The sequence below is a fragment of the Eschrichtius robustus genome, chromosome 5 (assembly GCF_028021215.1).
Source record: "Eschrichtius robustus isolate mEscRob2 chromosome 5, mEscRob2.pri, whole genome shotgun sequence".
NCBI lineage: Eukaryota > Metazoa > Chordata > Mammalia > Artiodactyla > Eschrichtiidae > Eschrichtius > Eschrichtius robustus.
The window spans coordinates 74,121,034-74,147,771 of record NC_090828.1 but is presented as its reverse complement, the minus strand read 5'-3'; the positions used below and the strand labels follow the sequence as shown (position 1 = coordinate 74,147,771).

Below are 26,738 nucleotides of genomic sequence, written 5' to 3'. Positions count from 1 at the left end.
ATTAATTTTGTATCCTGCTACTTTACCAAATTCATTGATTAGCTCTAGTAGTTTTCTCGTAGCATCTTTAGGATTCTCTGTATAGTATCACGTTATCTGCAAACAAACAGTGACAGTTTTACTTCTCCTTTTCCAATTTGGATTCCTTTTACTTCTTTTTCTTCTCTGATGGCTGTGGCTAAAACTTCCAAAACTATGTTGAATAATAGTGGTGAGAGTGGGCAACCCTGTCTTGTTCCTGATCTTAGAGGAAATGCCTTCAGTTTTTCACCATTGAGAACGATGTTGGCCATGGGTTTGTCATATATGGCCTTTACTATGTTGAGGTAGGTTCCCTTTGTGCCTACTTTCTTGAGAGTTTTTATCACAAATTGGTGTTGAATTTTGTCGAAAGCTTTTTCTGCATCTATTGAGATGATCATATGTAAACCACATGATATTCATCTTTAATAACTTTCTCCAAAAGGAATATCCCAAACTATAGAAGCACCACTCAAAAGAAATTAAATTACTGCTACATATTTGTGTAGCCTTTACTGATTCCTCTGGCCAAGGGAGAGCAGCATCTGATTGATTGATTAAATAAATAAATAAATACAATTTATTCTCTCACCTTCTCTAAGTCCCCAGGTTCTTAGAGAAGGATTTTGTCTGTCCCGTTAGTTAGGCTCTAGACCTTCAAGAAAACTGACTTTTAAATAAGTAAGATTTTTTTAAAAACTGTTTACCACTCAAGTGTGAACTGTACAACTACATTTGCTTCAACATGCTAGAGCATTTTTATGGGACTTTTGTATTTTGAGTCAAAGCACTCTACTGTTAGTGGAGACTGAACAGGTGTCCATACATTGGAAGCCTGGCCCAGCCACTGGACGTGTTCATAACACCGAGAGAACGTGATTAGGGCAAAAACCTCTTACGTAACAGCCAAAGTCATCCTCCCAGGCGCCTGGAAAACTAAACTAAAACCCCAAATCTTAAGTGAGGTCAGCAGTGCCCTTGTAAGCCTCTCACTGGCAGCTCTCGTGGGAACCAGGCGCTGGGCAGCTCTGATACCTGAGGAGCAAGGCCACCATGCTGGGGAGCACAGGGCCTGAGAGTGTTGGGCCCCAGAGCCGGACTACTGGGCGTCCACACGGCTCCCCATCCTGAGCTGGGTGATCCCACATGTGTCACATAAAATCGCCACCTTGGGGCTTCCCTGGTGGCTCAGTGGTTGAGAATCTGCCTGCCAATGCAGGGGACACGCGTTCGAGCCCTGGTCTGGGAAGATCCCACGTGCCGCGGAGCAACTAGGCCCGTGAGCCACAACTACTGAGCCTGCGCGTCTGGAGCCTGTGCTCCACAGCAAGAGAGGCCACGACAGTGAGAGGCCCGCGCACCGTGATGAAGAGTGGCCCCCGCTCGCCGCAACTAGAGGAAGCCCTCGCACAGAAACAAAAGACCCAACACAGCCATAAATAAATAAATAAATAGATAGATAGATAGATAGATAGATAGATAGATAGATAAATAAATAAATCGCCACCTTGGTTTCCTCGTTTATAAGATATGGATAGCACCGTCCTGTATCTCAAAGGGTTACTGTGAAAATAAAGAGTTATTGTCGGTAAAATGCTTCATATGATGCCTACCACACAGTAAGTGTTCAAGAGTAGCTGGTTACTATTAGAGTTCAAAACAGTTCTGGGTTCAATTACAGCCCCGAAGTTTGTAATTTAATATCTTTTTCAGGTAGTTTCCTTCACTTCCAATTGGTCTCAAGGAGTTCTGACTGATTAAATGGTTAAGCAGTACCTTTTAAGAGTATGTGGCAGTTCTGGAGATGGAGGGTGGTGACGGTTGCACAATATGACTGTACTTAAATCTCGCTTATATGATTAAAATGGTCAACTTAATGGATATTGTACCATTTTTTTAGTGCTATAATCGCTCTTAAAAATTTATTTTATTGAAGTATAGTTGATTTACAATGTGTTAATTTCTGCTGTACAGCACAGTGATTCAGTTATACATATATATATATATATATATATGTATATATTCTTTCTCATATTCTTTTCCATTACGGTTTATCACAGGATATTGAATATCCCTGTGCAATACAGTAGGACCTTGTTGTTTATCCATCCTCTATATTAGTTTGCCACTGCTAATTCTGAACTCCCCATCCTTCCCTCCCCTACTCCCCTCTCCCTTGGCAACCACAAGTCTGTTCTCTATGTCTGTGAGTCTGTTTTTGTTTCATAGATAAGTTCATTTGTGTCATATTTTAGATGTAAGTGATATCATATGTACCATAACTCTTTTTTAAAAGAGTGTAAGATGAGACTTTGGAGTGAAATTGTCATATTAACTGAAACTCCCTGGTTTCAGTCATGAGGAAAAGGATGCTCAGAGACATACAACTTTGGCCCAAAGTCACAGAGTGGGCCTCTAATGATGCTGAGAGTAGAAACTGGCTTCCCAAACTCCCAGACACTGTTCCAACCACCAAACAGAGCCTCCCGTCATTCACTTATCTGCTGACTTCTACACCAGACACAGCAGAAGGAAGAGCTGAAATCCAAACTAGTCATTGGAAAGATATCATTCTGGGGGGGATAAACAATGAGGGCCCAGAATTTTATACGTGTGTGTGTGTGTGTGTGTGTGTAATTTAATTATGTATTTCGAGGGGGCTAGAGTTAGCAATACTCAAGGGTGGGGGAAATCATGATCTGATATTCAAAACAATCTTTTGATAGAAAAGAAAATGTCACAGAAAACAAAGTCTCTACATCCAAAAAACTGCTAAGGCAGGGAAAGAAGTTTAACCAAAAAAGGTGGTACATGTGCTCATCACTGCATATAAAAAAAACTGGGATGTATCAATGTAACTTAATTTTTAATTTTCATACTGGCATTGTAGACACTTGAGAAAGCTGTATCTTGCAGGCTTGGCTTAACTTTTTTTCCTTAAAAATCTGGAATATAATCTTATAGCATTTACTGGAATAAACAGTACAAAGCATTTGAAAAAAAAAAAAAAAAAAAGGTGGTACATTTCTACAAGCTGTCTCAACTAAGAGGACCGACTACACAGTAAAATTAATCCATATAGCTGTAATTATGATGAGGGTAACAAGATCTCATGAATTCACAATTTCCATGGATCATTATGTAGTAAGAAGTGGACAATGTTTTTGCCTTCTGTGATCACACTAAGGGAACCTAACTTCTCTCACATGAATCATATTGCAAAGGTGACATTCAAATTTCCTGTGTGATTAAATCCAATTTAATCAATATTTACTAAGCACCTACCACGTGCAGGGAACTGTCCTCAGGACTGGGTGTGAAAGCAAAAACAACGGACATAATTCTTGTCCTGGGTGTACAGTGGAGTGGTATCACAGGTCATTTAACTCAAGAGCATGGATAAAGTGACTACTTGCATAGCACGGCAACATCTAGAGCGTTTTGCTCAATGAGCCCATAAGCCCATGAGCCCACGAGAAGAGAGGGGCTGCCTGAACATGCCCTTCCTTCAGTGAGTCTCAGACCCCACGTGCTTCTCAGAGTACGTGCACCTGCCCGTTAAGAGTACTTCTACTGTTTAAAGGTAAGTACTTCTTGTACATCATGACTTTTTAACACGGCCAGTGGTTTATCTGTTACCCAACCTCAGTCTGTTCCAGTGTCAGAGGAAAAATTGGGACATTTAAAGGTAATTTTGACTGTAGATGAATTTTCACCTCACACTATGACTCTAGAATCTAAGAAGCAATTCCATGAGCTAACTACCATGTGGTTAAGAGTCAGACCATCTGGTGTGATTCTCAGCTCCATTATTTAACCTGCTGGGTGATGTTAACCTCCTTGTACCTCCGTTTCCTTATCAGTTACAACCAGGAAAATAAGAATATCTGCCCTCTTACGGTCATGGTGAAGATTAAATGAGAAAATGTGCATGACACAAAGCAGTGCTTACTGCATAGTAACTTGTCATTGCTGTTGTTAACACACATGCATCTAACTGCGATACAAGGCGGTGCACGATAAGAGATATACAGGAGGTAAAAAGCGCAGGAGTGCAGAAGAGCCCAAGTAAATCCCTTGGGAGGGTCTGGAGGGGAACTAAGAAGTTTTGATGAAGGAAGGAGTGGGTGGAGGGTGGAATGGGGATAGTGGGTGACCAAGAGCAACATGAATGGAGACACAGACAGCTGACTGTTCAAGGGCAATCCCAAGAAGTGACAAATATTGGAACTGGCTGCATGTGGGCATATTTGTACAGGAAGTAGCAGAGTCCTCTTGGGACCCCAAAATAGGGAGTCTGGAATGCCAGGCCCAGAAGTCACGGAGGTTGCGAGCGATGTGGGAGTCATCAAAGACACTCTGAGCAGAAGTGTCTCAGCTCCCCAGTGGAAGATAATTCAGTGTGGCGAGATGGACTGAAAAGGGGAGACCCATAGCAACGATACAAGTGAGGAGGCTAGGTGATGGCGAGGGCGCCAGGGGGAAGGGAAGGGGAGGAAATGACAGCAGCAACTGAGACAAGTCTGAGATGGAACATACCACCAAACTGTTGAAGCAAAGCTTTGGACAACTGTCAAACCGTGATTTGTAGACAACCTGACTCAGGCTTAATACTAAACCGGCAATACTGGAATAGAAATAAATGCTGGCAGTGGCCTTCCTATAAGCCAAACCTGATCCCGTAGCCATGAAGTGGCCAACATTATCCTATAAAGAGTCCAATTCTATAGAAACTTTATAGCCACTATTCATGAAGCACTCCAGGCAGCATTCACCATATATGTATTAGTATAAACACATGTAGAAAAACTTTTCAAAAACAAAGACGTCAACGGGCTAAAGGAATACTCTAACCCTTTATACTTCCACAGCAGTATTTCAATGGGCTCTTCACATATTTCACAAATGTTTCCAAGCTTTAGTTTCCAAATTAAAATGTATGCTAAATCCTTCTCTAAATCTGGGCTTTAAAAACGATGCCTTGTTTGAAGGAATGTGCATTTAATTACTATATCCCTGGGAGCTATGAATCTCTAGGAAATCGTCCAAAGATCTTTCTTAGTTTGATTCAAGTAATAAATATTCAAAAAGGGTGGGGTAAGCAGAACTGCAGAGGAAGCCTTGAAGTGAACAATATGGGGCAAATTTTTGTTATTTAAATAACAACCTGCAGAGGAAGACTTAGCAATAACAATTTCCTTTTCATCATCCAGAGAATCTTCAAACTTAGCTTCTTTGCAGACTTACACAAGAAATTCATGTGAAAAGAAAATTAAACAGTGTATAAATGCTGATGGTCCCTATGTCACCATTTAGGAGAGACTTGCGAATTCAGACACACCAAATCTGAGAGGGCAAAGGCAGGCAATTATTTCTTCCTAGAAAAAAATTCATGAGGGGATTATTTCTGTACTTACCTAAAATATTCTCATGCCTCAGCATCACAGTGTTGTACAATTCTGTTTCCCTGAACCACGACTTCTCATCCCGGGAGGAGAAGATCTTCACAGCGACATTCTCCCCTTGCCAGCTGCCCCTCCACACCTCACCATACCTGCCTTTCCCTGTGGAAAGCAACACAGAGGTGACATTGGACAGTAGGACAGGACAGGTAGCCAGCGAACTTCATGCTAGCAACTCTTAATCCCTCCCATGGAAAAACACAACTCAGGGGTATAAATACCACTACTTTTTGCCTGTAAAGACATCCAAAAATAAGGTGGAAACTGCCCCTCCCGGCCACCCTACTGTGCTATCAAATGAAACACTCTCAGAATCTGCATCTGTACAATGAGCTGGTAATTACAAAGTTTACATTTACATTCCTCTGTGAAAAGGTATGAAATGCATATGGTTTGTAAAAGCACATGAAAGTTAGTAAAACTTAGACAATGGTACAGATTATTAGATTTCACTGTTGATGAAAGCCAAAAAGCGTGTATGGGGCTTAACTGAGTAACTTACTTGATTCCTTCCCTTAATAAAGGATCAACATAGGCATTTTCAAAGAGTCCAAATTTGTGAATTTACATATGCATTTATATTTTTCACAAAGGAGATCATTAAGTTTGAGATATGCGTTCTGAAGGATTAACACACACAACGCACACACACACAGAACAATGCTGTGTAGGAGATCGACAGGCGGCCACTGCCATCCTTAAAGGATTTCTTGGCGGAGGATATATTTCAAAAGAGGATTTGCAAAGTCTTAAACACATAATCCCAGAACAGTCCCGATTTCTGACACTGGTCATGGGTGTTCGCTTGCAAGACAGTCCCTGTGATGCCACAAGTGGGTGACACTGAAAAGGCCACTTGGAGAAGACATTTTCAAAAAACGGTGACGAGCTGTGATCTGATCTGAGGAGTTCGTGCCCCCTCCTGAAGCCCCAGCACAACGGTCAGCTTGTCAACTACATGCTCCTGCTCCCGTTTTTCTCCTTAATGACAGGTAGGTGATCAGGGAGGTTGGGAGGAGGAGGGAATTACCACGAGACTGTGGGGATCAACACGGGATATGATCAAGGTGAAGACAGACGCGGCACCTAGAAAACGATGCAGCAGGAGATACGAGTTGCAGGGCAGCGGGGCTTTCCACCAAGGCAAGTGGCTGCTGGGAATCCCAGCTGGTAATAAGCTGCTGCGGCACCACCTGTATATACAGGAATGCAGCTCTTTGCTGGAAAACTAAGTCGCTGAGAACCCAAACATGGAGACAGAAAGCATGTCTGTCCAGGAGATTATGTCTGGACATAATCAAAACATAATCAAAACTGTTCAATCTAGATTCCCTTACGATAAGCAATGTCCCTACTAAATACCAGTGACTAATCCAAAAGAGCGTTAAATGAAGCCAGTAAGTGGTCTTTCGTGGGCCACTGTCAAGTCACAAAAGTAGTATTTAGTGCAGGATTAATTTGAATAAAGTCATAGCAATTGCCCAGCATTTGTAGTTTAAGATGAAGGCTAGTGCTAAGATCTACAAAATCGACTGCTACAAAAGGGAACGCTCATCTTTTCCTGCCTTTGGTTCCATTCTGTATCTCTATTTGCCCTTTGTCCTCATATTCTCATTAGGAAGGAGAGAAAAATATCCCAGAGCATTGTGGACATTACTATACAGTTGCCTTTAATCCTATTTTTTTTAGAGGAAACAGAGATAGGTGTCAGCGTAAGTAGACAGAATTGAAACAGAAACCTACTTAAATGGCTTTCAAAGGCTGTTAAGTTGTCAAATGCTTTTTGCAAATGCAACCTTATGCGGAAGTCCCTGAAAACAGAAGCAGAGCTGCCCAGAAGTCCTGGCCATGGAGACCCTAAAGGGGGGGGTCCCTAAAGCACCTGAAATTTGGAAATTCATTGATCACCATCTGTAACAACTGATCTAGTCCAACTTCTCGTGTTTTTCAACCAAAAATGGTAACATATTATCCAAACAGTTCATTACATATATTTTTATTCAAGCCTGTACTACATGAACACTAACTAGATGCTACTGAAAGGCATGGCTCTTTAGCACTGAACCAATAAAATGCTATAATTGAACATAAACTATTTCAAAAAATGCTGAAGAATATCTATACAACCGGAAACAGTATGCATTTTTAAAGGTGCGGTATTATTTTGCCCTTTGGACTCTGGGGTCCATCTCTGAGCACCGGTCATGAGGGCTGCTGCTCTGTGAATGGTTAGTGGCCATGGGACAGGAGGATGGGGGGTAATGTCCCCCTTCACTTCTTACCCCTACCCAGGCACCCTTGTTCATAAGCAAATAGGACGTTAGCTGGTACAAGAGGACAACTCTGGCTGTAAGCAGTGAGCACGCCGGGGGCTTTTCCATTTTTAGTTTCTCTACACACAGTCCGCCGTGGAGGAGAAGCATGAAGTTGGAGTTCAGAAACAGCTGCAGTAGCTACAGACGTAGAGAAAAGGCAACAGGCTCCTCCTGCTGGCCACCTGTGTGCCTGAAGGTGGCAGTCACTTTTCCTACCTCTGCCCACCACCCTCTTCCACTGCTGCATTTGGGGGTGTCCTGGTTTCCATGAAAACAGGAAGAAAAGTCAGAGGATAGCAGCCAAGTGGTGAAGGCAGCCTATGTTGGCCTGTCCCCTCCCAAAAGCAAAGGATGATATGGCAAGAGCTGCAAAGCCAGCCCCCCAAAACTGGGAGAACCAGGAGAGTATGGAGATGTTTCTAATCCGTTATTGCTACTGTGGCCATCCCTGCATGCCATCTAAAGGAGAAATGAATGAAAACTGTCATGTGACTTGCAAATGCCCACCTCATAAAACTAAAACTAATAAGAATCAGGACTTTAAAAAAAAAAAAGCATTTGCACCACCTTCCTAGAGGGCAATCCGGCAATTTATAAGACAAGCCATAAAAAGTCACAAATTTTGACCCAGGTACCCCAATTCCTAGAATTTTATTCTGCGTACTCAAAAGAAGCAACGTGTGCAAAACATCTGTCAAACAGTATTGTTAAAGTTATCACGCAATAGACAATTACATAATCTTTAAAATACCCGTGATGTGTACAAATACATGAATATGTGTGTGAGCTTAAAACTGAAAACAGGGACAAATTATATACACACTATGATTATATCTCTATACAAATATGTTCCAATATGGGAAAAAATGTGAGAGGCCACAGAGAAATGTACACAGCTCTTGTTTAAATAGAGCAGTTATGAAGGGTAGCTTTGGTACATTTATTTCATTTTTTTTTTAAGGCAGGGGAAGAGTGAGGAAGTATAAAATTGCAATAATCAAGTTTACTGTCCAAAAGCCGACTTACCTCAGATTCCCCAATGCCTATGGTCAGGAGCAGCCATGTTAGTTCATTTTCAAGCATTCCCATCATCCTGAAGGGTCTACTTAAAACTGAAATCTTTTGGCTGGGCACTCTGTATCCTGCCTAGTGGATACTAGTTCTTTGACAAGAACTTCACCAAGTTCAAGTGCTCCAACACAAGTCACAGATTAGAGGCATACTACCCCACGGCTACCTCACATCTCCTGACGTTTAACAAGCAAGAGGCAACACGAAGCAGATTTTCCAAGGTCCACCCTACTTCTAGAACCACAGCACATAATCCGCAAAGAAAGGGAAAAAAGAATTACCAACACACTCCAGCAGTGTGATCTGACGGGCTACCGTTCTTTGTACCAGAAAAGGAAGACCAGAGCCGCTTCCCGACGTACACGAATGATCCAATAAATCCTGTGGTTCAAAACAAGGAGAAAGAGAAAGTATTGAGGAACTGCTCCCAGGTTAGTATGAGCGTGCACGTGGGTGTAACTTGCACGGAGGTAGCGGTCCTGGACACATGGCCTGTTCGTGTGCATGGAAAGCCCCACTGGAGGAAGAACTGGTTTTATTTCTTAGGAAAACCAGAAGCTAGCCCTTTCCCTAATATGGGATAGGTTTTCCTGAGGGATGAGTAGTCCTTTCTTGTATCCAGAGTTGTAGAAGAAAATATATAAAGAAAGAAGCTGAGTGGACAAAGTCAAAGATGTAAATTAAAAAGTCCAAGATGCAGGGCTAAGCCCAAGGGGAAACAGTAGCTAGAACAGCAAGTGGAGCAAAAATCAAAGGCCTTCAAGTCCAAGAGCTGAGCAACATTGACCATATTCGGCCCTGCTCAGAATACCTATCTAAGGATGCACTTTAGTTGGCATGCCAAGGAACTCTAATAAGGAACAAACAAATTAGGAATAAGGACCAAATGACTCTAATGTTGTTTGTCTTGTAAAGACTCCAATGGCCATCTGAGTCCTCAGACTGGTACACTCAAGCAGAGACGGCTACCTGGATGGAGGTTGCTAGGTAGGTGGGGAACAAGAGTCACAAAATTAACACCTCTATGTCATTTCTCTTTTTTTTGTTAATAGTTGTCTACTTTAAAAAAAATTTTTTTTTATTGAAAGATTCTTTAAATTCTATAGTGCTTTACAATTTTCAACAGTTTCTCACACATGATTTCATATACTGTATGTCATTCTCGATGTCAGTTACCCACAAAGCAGAGAGAAAAAATATGACTTTCATTGAAACATAAAACCATGCCCCAAATCAACTTCTAAAAATGAACACACTGCAAAAAAGATTCCCAATTAGTTCATTCATAAATTTTCCCTTCTTACTCTCAGTGCAAGCCAAGAAGCAGAAGCATTTTTGAATCAGGAACGGATTATCTATAATAAACAATATTGTGCCCATGGTGATCGTGGGAAGGTTGCAGTAATGTTGATCTAACGCTCCCCAAAGCTGTCCTTTCCCAAACATTTTAGCTGGCCTGTTACATTAATACATTGCCTTGTTTGAGTTTCATTGTCTCTTACTTACTCTGAGCACCACTGTGAAGTACTGTTGATCAGCAAAATTACCAAAATCTGAACATCTAAAGGAAGAAATTTAGAATCCTTAAAAGCCGCAAAATGGATATTCAACAAGAAACTGAATGTAGATGAAGTAGAGTTTCACATCTCCCTCTTTTGCTGTTCGTTTTTCTCTTTATTCATTCAATTTTTTTGAGAGAATAATTCTGAAATTACTATAAAACTAATGTGTTGTTTTTTCATAATGTACAATCCTGGTTCTAAACCTAGTTCATAGACTTCAGGGCGGGCGGAATCGACCAAAGACTAACAAACATCTACTTCAACTCTTGGATCCCAAGACTTCTTTTTCAGTGTAGGAGAGCTGTTTAGTAAGGTACGCATTGCTGAGTCATATAAATGAGAATATCACTTAAATACGCAAGTATGTAGACCAATAATGACAACTTGTTTTAAACAGTGTTGTTTACTGTGTCCTTATATCGTGATATACTGTCATCTAAAACGGTTGAGTTGAGAAGACTATTTTAGCATATTTGAAAGCATTCTGTTTTCAAAATTATAGAAGCCATTTAAATAATAATTTACACTAGAGATTCCTATCAGTGCCCAATGTGATTAGTTATGTTAGCAGTTCTGAGGAACAAAGTTCTGACTACTGCTAAAGTTTTGTCAAGATTCAGCCTTGTATCGTCCTTGCTCCTAACTCAATGAACTCGTTTAATTTGCCTTAAAACTTGAAACAAACTTCTAAGTACACTTCTAAAGAAAAACTATATTTTTCTACTTTTTGAATGAAATGTCCTTATCTCCTCTTTTCCCAGTTTCACTGTAGCACAATTAAATAGGTAGGTAAAAGGAAGCTAAACAAGGTTCCTTCCCCTTTTTTTTCATACAAAAAAGTACACTTGACTGTGGTCCAGTGATGGGGAAGGCAGTAGGATGGGATATTCCCCAGCCTGTATCAGCCACCATCAAATGTTTTAATAACTCGCCAAGGGCAGTAGTCCAGGTGTAGCACCTGAGCTACAAAGACTGGTGAGGGCAAGTCTTCTTCAGCAAAAAGGCTTAACTGCAGAACTCCCAGACACTTTTAAGTTTGTCGTCTAGCACAACAAGACTTAATACAGATGATCTTACGTGATGGCATTAAATAACACTGAATCACATTAAAAGCTACCACCTTGGCCATCTTTCAATTCATCAGTCAACGACAAGGAGAGTCTCGATTTAGTACTGGTATGACTTTAACATCTTTCTAACACAAATCTTCACCTTTTTTAAGGGGGGCATCCTACTCAGCACACTATCCCTATAGAATGTTATTACTTTTCCTTTCGGCACTTGATGGTAACCTATTCAGTAGCATGCAATCCCTTTTCTCACTTAAAAGTTTAAAGGTACTTTAAAATTAACACTTGTCAAACAATTTTAAAAAGTGAAAAAAGGAAGACAGTCGCTTTTTAATGTGATTTCATCATTTTAAAATGTGCAAAAGAGTAACTTTAAAACATACAAATACAATGGTTCCAAACCCTCTGCTAGGGTAGCCGCTAGCCATACGTTGACACTGAGACAGTGAAATGTGGCTGATCTGAACCGATATGCGCTATACGTATAAAATATACAGATTTGAAAATTTAGTTTAAAAAAAAAAGATGCAAAATATCTCATTAATAATTCTTTGGGCTTCCCTGGTGGCGCAGTGGTTGAGAGTCTGCCTGCCAATGCAGGGGACACGGGTTCGAGCCCTGGTCTGGGAAGATCCCACGTGCCGCAGAGCAGCTGGGCCCGTGAGCCACAATTACTGAGCCTGCGTGTCTGGAGCCTGTGCTCCGCAAGGAGAGGCCGCGATAGTGAGAGGCCTGCGCACCGCGATGAAGAGTGGTCCTCGCTTGCCACAACTAGAGAAAGCCCTCGCACAGAAACGAAGACCCAACACAGCCATAAATAAATAAAAAAACAAATACTAAAAAAAAAAAAAAAGTAAAAAAAAAATAATAATAATAATTCTTTAATTATATGTTGAAATGATAATAATTATATATGTTAGGTTAAGTATATTCTTAAAATTAATATCACCTGTGAGGTTTTTTTTTTTTTTAACGTTTTTTAAGATGGCTACTAGAACATTTTAAATTACAGATGTGCCGCACGTACATCTATTGCTATTGGACAGCACTGGTTTAACCAAATGAGTGCAGTCCACAAGGGGGCGGCACAGGAGCACGAAAAATTTAATAGCTGCTTTTTTGGATGTCAGGTTTTAATTTAATTTAATAGCTGCTTTTTTGGATGTCAGGTTTTTTAATTTAATTTAATTTAATAGCTGCTTTTTTGGATGTCAGGTTTATAGAGTAACTGAGTACCATAAATTCCAAGCCCTCCCCCACCATCAAAATTATAGGCAACCGTTGTCTGTCCCTGTCCCCTTACTCCCAAAAGAAAAATAACTACCAAGGATCGACTAAAATAAATCCACTCTCTCATTTAATGTAAACGTCTGTCTAAAATAAATGTTCTCACGTAGGGGAGACTAGACTCACACAGGGGTGCCGGCATATACTTGCTTAAGACGTAAGTGACCAGCAGCATGTGTGCACTCACTGTCCCGTCACCAGTTACCGGTTAGCATTTCGTGCTTGAAATAAGAAAGCATCTTCAGCCATCTTTGTTATGCTTGGGGTCCCCTGGGGCCACAAACTCACTGCTAACGTGCTGTCTCCGACATTGGTGGTGATGAGCCCTTCGATGGTGCCATACTCCACATCTCTGGGGTTGAGGCGTTCTTGGTTGCGCCTTTTAAATTTTCGGAGAGCAACTCCCAGCAGGCAGGCTAGAAGGCAGACTGCAAACACTACAGACAGAATGATGAGGCCAACCTCCAAGTGGAAATTCTGTGTTCCAGGAAAGGACTTCCCTGGAGATGGGGGAGAGAAGGGTAATTGGCTGTAAGGATCATTGTTTACTTATTATTTAGCATAACCAATGCCTAACAAGTAGCTCGCTCCTGATCCTGACCACATAGTCTCACAAGTCACAAAGTGTTGAAACTAAAAGACTTCCTAATACCTGGCCATCGGCCCAGTCATTTAACCATTATTCATTTAGACACAATAGGAGTTTGAAAAAATTCCACTGAGAACCAATTTATTAATGCATCTATGTGAAAAGTGTTTTTAAAATATAAAGTACTATACAAATCTCTGATACTATCCTTATTAACCTGGATTTGATCTGTAAGGATGTTTTACCATCAAACCCTTACAGACAGACACTGTGCTGTAATATTCCTATGAGAAAGTGCTATCTGAGTTAAGACCAAATTATCCAATCTGTGGTCTCTCTCTTCAATGTATCTTGGATGTCTACTGCTGAATTCTCATTGCTATTTTTACATCATGATTTCTGCCTAGGAACCTATTCATTCACCTGTTCTCTAACTCGCTTATTCAACATTCATTCACTCACTCAAAACGTTCTATCATTGATTCACTCACTCACCTAATCACTCATTCACTCTCTGGCTCAGACATTATTACATACCCTTTCAAACATTTGTGCATTCACTCGAATACTCACATGTCACTCGAGCAAATATTCACTTTGCCTAGTGAGTTAAATCAAAGTTTCTCAGTTGCATAGTGAAGGTCCATAATTAAAAGATCCCAAGGCAATAATCACCTCTGAATTTCAGACCCTTTCCTGACATCACGTCACCAAGCCCTGTTCTTCCCCACGTATGCCTTACTCTTTCCACGTCCCTGGCCTCTTCAGCCATCCAATCTCAAGCCGAACTTCCTTTATAAATTTCTTTTAACTTTCCAAATCCAAATTAATCAACAACTTGGCACATGTCACTTTTATGATAAAGTGTAAAGCTAATTATGTACAGCATTAAATTATGAATATTGTGCCTCCTTAATTAAATCAGAAATTCCTTAAGAAAATAAACTCTGTGTTACAACTCTAATCTGGCAGAGTGTTCTGCAGATTAGAAACTTTTCATACTGCAGATATAATTTTTACGTGAATGCAGACATTTCTTCATGGTCCATCCACTCTATTAATAGCAATTTAACTCACAAGGTTTAAGAATTTATCCCATCAAGTACCCTTCTGGGTTTAACCATTAAATACTTGATCTCGCTTATAAAAACATCTCTTTTTATTAAAAAATCTCTTTTATTATTGAACCCTATTTGCTTATCAGACTTTAACCTTTTCTATATACCTTAAGGTCCTCACCATAACTTCAAAAATTATGAATTATGTAACATGATCTTGTATCAATTTTTTACATTTTTCTGTCTCCTCCCTTTCTGGCTGACATTTCTGGCCGTGGATGCTCTTAGTAGCCTCTCCTACCGTTTATTTCTTCTTCTGTGAGTGCAAAATTGATTAAGTACGTCTATTAAAAATGCAGCCTGCGCGACTGGAGCCTGTGCTCCGCAACGAGAGAGGCCGCGATAGTGAGAGGCCCGCGCACCGCGATGAAGAGTGGCCCCCACTTGCCACAACTAGAGAAAGCCCTCGCACAGAAACAAAGACCCAACACAGCCAAAAAATAAATAAATAAATAAATGAATAAATAAAAGCTTTCATCATTAAAAAAAAATTATGATTTAAAAAAAAAACTGTACTATATATTAAGAGAGTAAATTTGGCTTGGACTGAGTCTACAAAGACCAAGGTACATTCATGTTTGTAGGGAGTCTGAGATAGCAATTTAGGGCTCATTTTATGAGGAAACAGTTTCAGAGGAGGACTGAAATCCATATTGACTATAATACGGAGAAGATTCCACATAAACTACAAGGTTGATGTGAAATCTCACCCAGCTTCGAGTTTCGGTGACAGATTGCTGGGCATCAGATACAGGTTGTCTCCTTCCTCGTAAAGAAGGAAAGGTATTCCACTCAGACATCAGAGTCTTATGTTCCACTTTCCTCCCTACACGCTCAACATAGAGATGAGCATTTACGGAGCAGAACTGTTTCAGAAACTATGACATCACAGCTCCTTTCAGAAAAGGATGTCAGGAGCTGTTCACCTGCTCATGACCACCAAGAGAGATCTGGTCAGCCAAGCCATCCCCAAGGTAGACATCACCTTGCTCACTTTCCCGAAAACATCCATCCTCCTTGTAGATTCCAAAAGGCCACGCCTTTCTCCTCCTCACCAGAGGGACTTCCCTTGTCACCCACTGTTGGAAGAGCAGGAGGAAAGCCTTGTGGCTACTTACATCTTTAACCCACACAGAATCAGGACAATACTAGCAAAAACCCTTGATCTAGAAATAGGAAAGTCCACGGGAACCTTTAGTGGGCAGCTGGGCCGTGATGTTCCTGTTACACCAGTCCCCTTGGCAGCACTCCACAGCTTGGCCAGGTGACGGCGGGGTCTTACAGGTCATCTTCCCCTGCTCATAGACCTGGAAGCAGCCTTTCTGGTAGACGTGGAAGCCATCGTTTATGCTCAGCGAGGAAAAGCACTGCTGGCCTTCACAGTGGTCCTCATTTCCACAGGAGAGGCCTTCACACACACACATGTAAAGTCTGGGGTTAACCTTGGGCTTCTCATCTGCAAAGGGAAGAGAGGAAGGAAAACAAAAAAATCACCGCATGGGTTTTAACCCCACTGGGGGAACGATACAGTCTCTCCAAGACCATTACAAACACGTTAACCGAAGCCAGGTGAAGTATCACCACTGGCCATGATTTCCATATTTCTGTTATCTTGTAACTCTCAGCTGACCAACCACCAAATAATAATCGCTTCTCAAGATATGAATGTGTTTATATAAGCTGGGTACTCTTAAGAATGGTTATCATCTGTCCACAGGTTTCTGAAAATGAACTTCTCCCACTGTGGTTTTCATGGTATCTCTGGTCTGATGGGCTCTCACATCCCGATTCTTGAACCAAAATAAAATGTTTTACCTTTATTTTGTGTTTTAAAAAAAGGCTCCTAAATATATGGCAGCTGTTAATACCAGCTCCCGTGAGCTCCACACGAACCTCCATCAACTACTAATACAGGATTGCTGACGTTGCTGCCGTCACCTGTCTGCTTCAGAAATACATCAGGTATGGTAAGAGTTCACAAGGATGCACAGTCTATACTTACATATCCATGTTATCAATATTTTCAGCTAAACGTCTAGATTAATTCTTCAGTAGTAGAACACTGAAGTTTTTACATTAATTACGAGATTAAACACTGCTCAAACATTCTCAACTGGCAGAAACAAGTTGGCACCAATTATTGAGGGTGAGGGCACAAAAAGACAAAGGGAATAAAACAATGTTTGAACAGTAAGGTAACAGGTGGGACCAAAGGAATAGCCCACACAGGTGGCGGGTCCAAGGTGCAAGATGCACCATCAGTGAATCACACCTACCCAGACCTCCTAATTGCCTCTTTCTGAAAACACTCACTTGCAGTGTCATCTTTCAAATCACTCTTTCTTTTCCCCTCCTTTGTTAGAATAATTAGTTCAGACTTGCTGGTCCCAACAGTTTCCACCAGTGGGGAAGGAAAGTGAAGACAGAATGTAAACAGCCAAGTCCTAGAGGCCACTGATTAGCTTGATGAGACCACTTTCACCAAAGCACTGTTCACATAAAGAGAGTCAGCTTTCAAAACTCCCTCCGAAGGTCTGCAGCACAGACAGGCTGCCTTCTAATCCCCGAACCCTCTCTAGCAGGTCTGTGAGAGAACTGCTTCTTTCTTAAAATAACAGGTTGGATGGCTGTGCTTTCAAGAGGAGACCTTAAGGTAAGGTCTTTGAAAATGTCAAGTTCATTTACACAGATTTGTGTGGGTGTGTGTAGAGGTGTGGGTTATCTCAAAAAGAGAAAAAGCAGTCTTCATCTTTCTTCTTCCCTCTTCAAAGGAGTGAAAAATAGTCCACTGCCCACTGTAATGTGGGTGCCTTGTCCCACAGAGTAAGGGCATGCAGACACACAGACACAAGCCTTCTATTTATAATTGACTTGCTAGGTCTTTTGAAAACCACAAGGGGCTCATCCAAGAGCAAAGACATGCCCGAAAGCAGAAAATCCAAAATAGCCGCTGACAGTGTATGTATGTCACCAGACTCACCCCCCGAGGATCAAGAGCCCGCAGACATTTTTAATGAGCAATAACTTTAATGAGCCAAGGGACAGTCTTTATTTCTCCCTGCCTAGAGAAATCCAAGAGAAATTCCAGCACCAATCTATTTCTATGAGGATGAGAAACATATATATCCGTTGACATAATCCAGCAAAAAGTTTACACTTGCCAAAAGCAAGTTGAAAGATAATATTTCTAGGGAGTCTAGACATGCTTGCCACTCTCACATGGCACAAAGCTGGGCTGAGAGTTGCCAACTATGCTGCCCAACAGGTGATGATTCTTTGGAGGGAAACGGATGGGTGGGGTGAGGGGCAGAGTTAGTGGTGTCATATTGGTTTGTGATCACAGCAGCGAATTAAAAAGACTATATTCAAAAACTGCAGGGGCTTCCCCGGTGGCGCAGTGGTTGAGAATCGGCCTGCCAATGCAGGGGACACGGGTTCGAGCCCTGGTCTGGGAAGATCCCACATGCCGCGAAGCAACTAGGCCCATGAGCCACAATTACCGAGCCTGCGCATCTGGAGCCTGTGCTCCACAACAAGAGAGGCCGCGATAGTGAGAGGCCCGCGCACCGCGATGAAGAGTGGCCCCCGCTCGCAGCAACTAGAGAAAGCCCTCGCACAGAAACGAAGACCCAACACAGCCATAAATTAATTAATTAATTAATTAATTAATTATTTTAAAAACTGGGCAATAAGGCAATTTATGTAAATTTGAAACACAAACATGTATTTCAAAACCCTAAATAATTTTTAAAGGTCATTGATATCCAAAAATACATACTTAACACATTAAGGAGGTTGTACCTATTGATGCTGGGTTGGGGAGGTGGGGTTAGTGTTAGGATGAAGGGGTAAAGTGAGAATAATATAGGAGAGGAGCTGATCACAGGCTGATAATGAATTGAGGAGTACGAATCACTCACTCGCTGCACCTATGGTCCCCCAGGAACAACAGCAAACAGTAACTGTAGACCATACAGGGTTCACTCATCACTGATCCTATGGGAATGGATGGTCCAGGGTACCAAAGAATTAATGACACTCTGTGGTTCAAATAAAAAACTGTCAATTAAAAAAAATAAAATAACAACAATAATAATTTCCCTGGTGTGCCCTCAGAGTGAACTCTGCTCTTAAAGCTCCAGCCCAAACTGAACTCTAGGTGCACAGGTGCAAGAGGCCTACTGCCTTTCCAAGGTCTCTAGCTTTTGAAAGGATGTGGGGACTGTCTGACAGATGTTTAAACTGTAGCCTAGAGAATTTTGCCAGAATTGAGCAGCCTCAAGTAAATACCATCTTTAGTAAGATTCAACCCACTACAGGCAACTGTGCAGTGCACCCAGGCATAATGAGGTATAGATCTTAATCAGATCTCATCCTGTGGGGTCCTAAACGAAGTCGAAAACCAAGGTTTTCATATCTTCCCCACCACAATCAGGAAAAAGGGAAAAAGAGGAAGAAAGACAGCTCAAGTAATATGTAATAATTAACTCAATCCCTGCTATGGAGGGACCATAAGCCCAGTTCAGCAGTTAGCAAATGGGAAAGTACAAAACCGTCAACAACTTCGCTTCCTATTTTGCTTTTCACCAACATTTAATCTTCTTGAATTTGTATATTCCCATATAACTGATTAGCAGAGCCCTTCGTGAATCAATTCTTTTATATACAGCCAGATATAAATGAAGACCCTAAATTCACGAGAACGACCCCATACACCCATGCACATGTCTGCACGTACGCACACACTTCAGTTAAACGCCACTTTGGCAATTTCATCCGACGGAGTGGATTAGTCGAAGAGATGCCAAAAGGATTTTCTAAGCTAGGATTACTAATTCAACAAAGCAGGTTAAAAGCAAGGTAGTAACATTTTCAGATCTTAATATCCACAAGTCTAAGGAACACGGCAGGCCCCCCAAATGCCTATGACTCACTGTTTTGGTCTTGTTAAAATTTAGGAATAACCATAGCATGTATGGGCCTGTGATATCTTATTTGGGGTAGCCTGGTGGGTCGGGGAGGTGTGAGAATTATCACAAAGCTTTTTTAGGGCCCCAAGCAAGGGTCTGTGGACCTCTAATCTCTCAGACCAGGCTATAAATACTCTACACATCAGGGAACGCCGAGGAAGGATAATCACCTTCTGTGACTGATTTTCAACAGTCCAGCCAGGAAGCACCGCATCTGATATGAAGCATTTTACACTTGCCTGTGCTAATAACTAGGAAGTGCCCTGGCAGAAGGCAGCCAGGCTACTCTACCTAATTGACACTCATTTAAATAATGCAGTAACTGAAACATCAAGCCAGAGGTATTCCCTGTGTGCGGAGCTCACCCACACTGTCTGTTCTAAAGGCACCTCCCGGCAGTACTCAGTGGCCTGGCTGGCACCCTGTGCCCTCTGCAACCCCAGAACCAGGCCCGTGTGAACACACTCGCAGCCCGCCTCTGGCTGGGAGCAGCAGGGAGTCCTCGGCACCACCTGGAAGGAGCCAGGGCTGGCTCCGCAGCCAGAGGTACAGGCTCGGAATCCCAGGGGTTCACCGCAGCCAAAACATTTAAAAGATTTTTCTTGTTCTGGGCGATACTCACGCGCTCACCATCTGGACACCCCTACTCTCACAGCCTAATCCTAAACTGGCAGAGGAAGAGGCAGAGCAAAGAGCATCGAGGACTTTTTAAGACTGTCCACAGTTTGGGATAATCTCGTGCCTCGTAGTAAACGTACCCGCATTGATGTCTTAAGTGGGACTGGAGCAATCTGGGCGCAAGCTACAAACGGCTCTCCATGCTCTCCCGCCCACCTGCCCAGTCGTGCACTCCAGAATACTCTAAGGCATCTAAACTGATTATCATTCTAAATGGTGAACAAAACCCCATGTTTCCCACTAAAGTCCTTGACAGAAAAGACAAATGAGAAAATGGTCCAAGTCAACCAGCCTGTAGCCGTGATCCCAGGAGTCAGCAAAAGAAACAGGCTGAATCTCTTGTAGGCTCAACTCAAAGCAGCACAAATAATAGGCAGTTATTAGACTACTGCTATAAAAGTCCAATAGCTCAGAACTTTACAGGCTAAAAAAGGAACCCCAACCATCCCTGGACTCTTTCCAACAGCATAAACGATTCATTCATTTGAAATGACAGCTTATATTAGGCTCATAGATATGGGAGTCCTTCCATCAGCTCCTAATCCGAGAGTGCAGTGTGGCACCTCTCCAGAATCTGAAAGCATTTGAGATCTCTGGCATTAAACAAAGGCTTACGGAAGGATTTTGCAATGCCAGGTATCACTGCCAGCAAGCCTGCTCCTAAGACGGAAACACAAAGGTCTGTCCGGAATGCCTAGTGAAGGGCATTTGATGGCCTGGCAAGAAGGCAGGCTATACGCCCAGAAATAAAAGACACCCAAGTACCTAAATGCTCTCATTATAATAAAACATCCACTTAGAGAAACCAAATTTTTTTTTTTTTTTCCTGATCAGAGAAATTGATGCTTGGTAAAGCTGTAAAAGCCAAGAAGCAAATATGTTCCAGGAGTTAAGAGAGAGAATAGAGGCATTTGAATAGGATCACATACAAATTAGAATAATGACAACAAAAAATGACGGTAGGGTTTCCACGATTTTGAACTCATGATGCCTCCACTCCAGATGTGTTCTTCCTCCAGTGTTCCCCCACTGAGCTGACCAGACTCACCCCCACTCAGATGAACAAGCTTGATTCCATGACCCTAAAAAAGGAGATACAGAGAATTCCCTGACAGTCCAGTGGTTAGGACTCGATGCTTTCACTGCCGTGGCCCAGGTTCAATCCCTGGTCAGGGAAGTAAGATCCCTCAAGCTGCGTAAGCTGCCAAAAAAAAAAAAAAAGGGACACACAGTGGTCACCCCGGCCTGCAAAAGCCCTGGTTGACCTGCTTTCTGCCTCTTCAGCTTCCCCTCAGATCCCCTCAGTTCTGGGAAGGGCTCCTCCTGCTTCAGGAGCTCAGGTCTGTTAGGTGTGGAATTCCCTCCACGTGGGATGCTCGGCTCCCTCCCTGCCGACGCCCCCATCCACCCAGTGAGTGCCCATCTTCCCCTCAGATCTCACCTCACCTGTTACCTCCTCAGGGAAGCGTTTGTTCACACACCCAAACGTAAAGCAGGAGCCGCCTGTCTGCGCTCACATACGTGCGTCTGCACGGCTGCTGACCGCCCGAGTCTTCCCTGCAGACTGTGAGCCCCGTGAGGGGAGGAACTGAGCCTGCTTTGCTCACGGAGCCTGTTATGCTCCCCACCGCCGCCTCAGCACTTGGCAGGAGGACAAGCCTGATGAGCGTTTGTTTCAGAATGAATTTTCTCTTCACAGACAGGATTTAGAGGTGGGAAGAGACATGATGCTGGTTTTCAGAGAAGACTGAGCCTATAAAGTCTTTAAATGTCAGCAGAGATCTTCAGGCAAGGCTTAGTCACCGAGCCAGCGTGTCCGTGCAAACCCCTTCTCCCTACAGGAGCTCGCCACAGCGTCACACCTGCTCACCTCCTCGGGCTTACAAGTGTGGAAAATTCGTACTTTCTGTGGTGTGGTAGGTTTTGTGTTTGCTTGTTTGTGTGTTGGAAGACAGAGGTAAAATGCAAGAGTTCCAAAAGCAAGGCATAATTTAATACAGCAATAGAACAGCAAGGCTTTTATGGGAGGTCCTTCCTTGGATGACTGATTTGAGGACTTTTGCCTACTAGGATGTTACGGTGATGAGGACGACCAAAACACAACGAGCGCCTTGGCTTCAGCCAGTTTAGGGAGGTCCTGCAGGACTTGCCTGCTCAGCAGGGAAAAAGAGGCCCCCGGTCTCTGCCGCCCTTTTTCTCCTATCAGTGAAAACAATGGCATTTTCAGCAGGGAGTGAGGAAGAGTGAATTACATCATTTTCCCCTTCTTGCTTTGCTGAAGGTGATAAGGATTCCTAAGTCACCCTGCATTTGAACTGCCGAAGCTGGGCGGGGGGGGGGAGAATTCCATCTGTTTATTTTGTGGCTGGGCTGCCTCCTGGTCTCTGAAATAATCCCTGTAAGTTAAGCCGAATGCAGCAGCCTCACCTTCTATTTCAAAGCCAAAAACTCAGTCTGTGTTTAAATGACTAACAAGTTAAAGAGCACTGTGGGGTATGACGTAAGACGAGGCTGCTCTGTCTCTTCCATGCTTTTTATGACTCCCTGAACATAGCAAAGACGTGGCTTTAACACATGTGCCATGTCTGTGAAGCGACTCCTTCATCGGGGGGACATAAGGACCCCTTTCTTCATTTTGTCTTCAAACTTCTCGAATCGTCGCTTCAGAGAAACAGATGATTACGAGGCCTGATGAAAAGCACCCCACCGCAGCCCACCCCACATGGTACTGACAGTTCTTGCATCTGAGTGTAGCTCTACTCGTTGGGAGAGTAACAGAGAGGACCACAGACTGAAGAAGGGGAACAAAGCTGAGGAAGTAGAAACATTTCAGAGAAGTCATTCCTCGTTCAGATTCAGGAGAGCCAGTGATGTGGTACCATCTACAGCATGTCTTAGGCTAGAAGCTCCGATCACAGTGTGGGAAAAGGTGTTCCTGACTCTTTCTGGTTGTCTCCCCCTCCTCCCGGGGTATCTGGGGAGTGCACAGCTGCTCCAGCAAGGGTTTCCTACCCAGGCTCTGCACTGAAAATTCTGGTTTCACAGGACACCCTAAACGAGGGCTCTACACGGGAACGCACAGCAGAGAAGGCCCAGCTCGCACTTCTGTTTCTCCTCCACTGCCCTACGTGACGTTTGTCTCTGGGAATCAGGGACAGAACCTCCAAGGCTGCCAACCTTTGCTCTGCTTACCCTCCGCCAGCCGCCACCACATCCCCACACCCTTTCCGGAAGCTTTCAAATCACAGAGATAAACCCTTCAAAAGATGGGCACGGCTCCAATTTGTTAACAACAGCCTTAGAATGCCAGCCTCTAGGCATCGTGGCACCCAGAGCTCAAGGCGAAAATGCCTAGAATTAGTTAAATTCAGCTAAATTCTTCCTCTCTAGCTCCCTACCCTACCCCACCCCATCCCAGAGAAGAGCGCAGAGGGAACAAGGTAATTTCTAGACTATTTTCTTTCCAGCCCAAATGAAGCCAAAGAGATCAAGATATCCAAGGGTGAAAAACTAGGGCAGAGCCCAAGCCTCTGATATTGCTGCTTCCCTATCTCCCAATTTCCCAGTCATGTCCCAAGGCCCTACCGGGTCCAGATCTCCATGAAAGGTCAAAGAAAGAAGGAATCCCATGTCTTCAGTCCCATGAATACACGCCTTGTGCATCTGTATTCCAGCCTTTATAACTTGATCTTTGTCTTGCCTATCTTCTTTACCCCATCAGTCTAATTAATATGGTTCACAAGAATTCATTAATTCCCAAATTCAACACGCTAAAGATTGGCTTCCTCATCCTAGACTAAAGATCCTACAGTCACCATAAGACAGTTGAGTGTAGGTCATTTTGAGCTTATTCTTTTTCACCCCGGAGCCCACAGAAAGGCTCCGGGTGCCTACACTCAAGGTAGAAACAGAAAGACTTTCTTCAGAATGCTGTGAACCAGAACTGGCTTTTTAAACACACATGCCCTCCCCCCACGCCCCAGTCTCTGTGGCACAGCACACCATTCCCAGCTTCCGCAATAATCTTGGACCTTGGCAGAAGAAAGGCAGCTAAATCTGAGATGTGTCACGAGGCCACTGGCTGAGGGGCAAGAAATCTAAACACAAAGCGAGGCGAGAGCAACAGGCCAGAGTTTCCACAGACTCCCTTTTGGCTCCTGTGGCTGTAGAGCACTGACGGCCTAAAGATAACCCAAGACTCTAAGAAGGGTCACTTTTAAATAGTAGCTTGAGTACCACCAGTCACTTCAGAAGTATTTCCTTCCAGAGCCTGCTTCCATCCACATCGGCGTGCCAAGCCTGCCCAACGATGGCAAGCCCGCAGCAGAGATGAAAGCCCGGAAGGACGTGGAAAGAGTCCCAAAGGGAAACAGACAGCTCCTAACATGTTGATTCTGTTCTGTGCCCACATTTGGACTGCTGAGAAAGAATGATCTAGCAAAGAGGCACCTTGTAGAAGTGATCTACTGACAGTCACTGGGGATTAGAGAGCAGGTAGAAAATCAAACAAAATAGTTTTAACTCAACGCCTCCCCTCTCCAAAAGTGAGGCAGGGCACACCACGATGGCTACCGTCTAGGAGTGTTTGAGGAAAGCCTTTCCCTCCAAGAGAAAACGTATACCTCTCAGTCTGTTTGTCGGACCCCAGTTTGGCTGAGCACAGAGAACGGTATGGCGTCTTCAGCACATACTGCGCATATGCAAGCACGGTGGCCACCCGCTAACCACAGAAGTGCCCAGTGGAACTGCTCAGAGGAGCCTGCTGCTTTTTCGTTTCCTTTTACGCCAGGGCCGAAGTTCCCAGGATCTTCCTAAGAACCCCTGAGATCCGCTCAGCCCCTCACCTATCCACCCAGGGAGCCCACACTGTCCCAAATGGCCGTCGGCCAGGGGCTGGTGTACAAGGGACAGGTGTGCAGTGGGCTATTTTCAGTTGCTATCTGCTCAGACGCGAGCTGCACATGCTCAGTAGGCAGGCAAGTTTTGGTTGCCTTTCAAACTCCGGGCAGCCAGGAGACATGCACCTTTCACAGCTGCCCGGGCAACCAGCTGCCCAGTCCTCTTCCCAGGACGGGGGCAATGAAAACAGCGCAACCTGGCCTGCCACCATGCCAGCGAGCAAGCTGCACCTCTCATGTCACTGCCCGGGTTATTCTGAGCTGGGCTTATTGACACTCCATGGCAACACAGGAACAAAGGACCAGCTAGAGGGATTTAAATGTCTTGCAAAAGTTGCTAGGAAAGTCAGCAGCTCAGCCTTCTGTTTTCATAACGGAAATTAGTATTGAATTATTGTCGTTCGCTGCTGCTGTTTTTATTTGTGAGCTACCTGCAACAAAGGTCTTCTCTTGGAACTAAGGGTTTTGTTTTTGTTTTGTTTTTGTTTTGTTGGCCACCATCAAGTTGCTATAGTTGGGATGCCTTTGAAAAGGCAGCATGTGGGCCTGTCTGCCCCGACCCTGCAGGAGGACTAGTTTTTCCCGTCCCTTCACCTCTAATCTTGCTGTAGCCTGCGATCCACTTCTACCACAAAATTCTTTCAAGGCACACAAAGTGCATCTAATTAATCTTTCAATAGCTCTCACTGCCCTCAGCATCGAAGACAAACGCCTCATGCACAAGGCCCTGCCAGGCTAGTAGGGCCTCAAATCTCAACCCGAATGCCTTCTGGAGGCTGCTCTGGCCATGCTGGACCACCCGGGTGGTGACCTGTATCCCCCCACTTCTCTGGGCTTGGCCCTTCCCCTGCCTAAAAAGTCCTTCTCAGTCCTTCCTTTGCTGGTCTAATGCCTGTTCATCCTCCCAAACCCTGCCTGTCCCCAGTCCCAGCCTGGTGTGCCATGAAGGCCCTTCCGGCCAACACCCCTAGTGCTGTGCTGTAACCTTTGTCTCCTCCAACTAGACTGTGACTCTTTGACAGCAAAAACCCCTTCTAGGTATGCTGACATCACCAGTGCCTACCCCGTGCGCTCATGGTAATTTATCAACTGCGAGAATGTAAGATTGTCTTATCACTGATTCTCTTTTCCCAAACTTGGAATAAATTCTTTGAAAGGATGGTATGCTTTCTTACCCTGTCCCCAGCCCAGATCAGTTCCTGGGTCTCTTATTACCTTTTCTGTATTATGATAATTATTTATTCATTCATTTGTCAAATATTCACTGAGCACCAAATACATGCCAGGCACTGTCTTAGACACTAGAGAGAAAACACCACCACCAGGTCCTGGCCTCTCTCACCCTAGGTCTCACTTTGCATGGTTGACTGCTCACCACCACCCTGTTACTGCTAAGCATGGCTCTGCGGTAGCGGCTCTTGAGAGCTGAGGGAACCCACATACAGAAACACGGTAAAAAGGAAGAAGGCAGCTCACGATGGTGTCTGACTCTGTCTCTCTCCTGAGAAAGGCTTGATTCCTATGCATGGCCAAGAGCCTTCCTTTCAGAAGACACTCTGATTAGCAACACCATTGAATTATCAAAAATTACCCTAACCCTTTGCAAAACTGACAGCGTGAAGCATATGAACTAGGACATAATGTTAAAGATAAACACTGTGTAACTCTGCACGGCATCCTGCAGCATTACATACATC

The 26,738-nt window shown here is 43.5% G+C and overlaps 1 protein-coding gene across 2 annotated transcripts in view; it reads right to left on the bottom strand.

Annotated features, from left to right (window-relative positions):
* The window catches only part of ACVR1 (activin A receptor type 1), a 125,737-nt gene that overhangs the window by 21,514 nt on the left and 77,485 nt on the right, over positions 1-26,738 (bottom strand). For both annotated transcript variants that reach the window (XM_068545084.1, XM_068545085.1), the window contains 4 exons: positions 15,688-15,951; positions 13,077-13,288; positions 9,151-9,250; positions 5,439-5,585 (listed from right to left, as the gene is read on the bottom strand). In XM_068545084.1, coding sequence (XP_068401185.1) covers positions 5,439-5,585; positions 9,151-9,250; positions 13,077-13,288; positions 15,688-15,951 — 723 coding nt within the window. The remainder of the gene's footprint in view (positions 1-5,438; positions 5,586-9,150; positions 9,251-13,076; positions 13,289-15,687; positions 15,952-26,738) is intronic.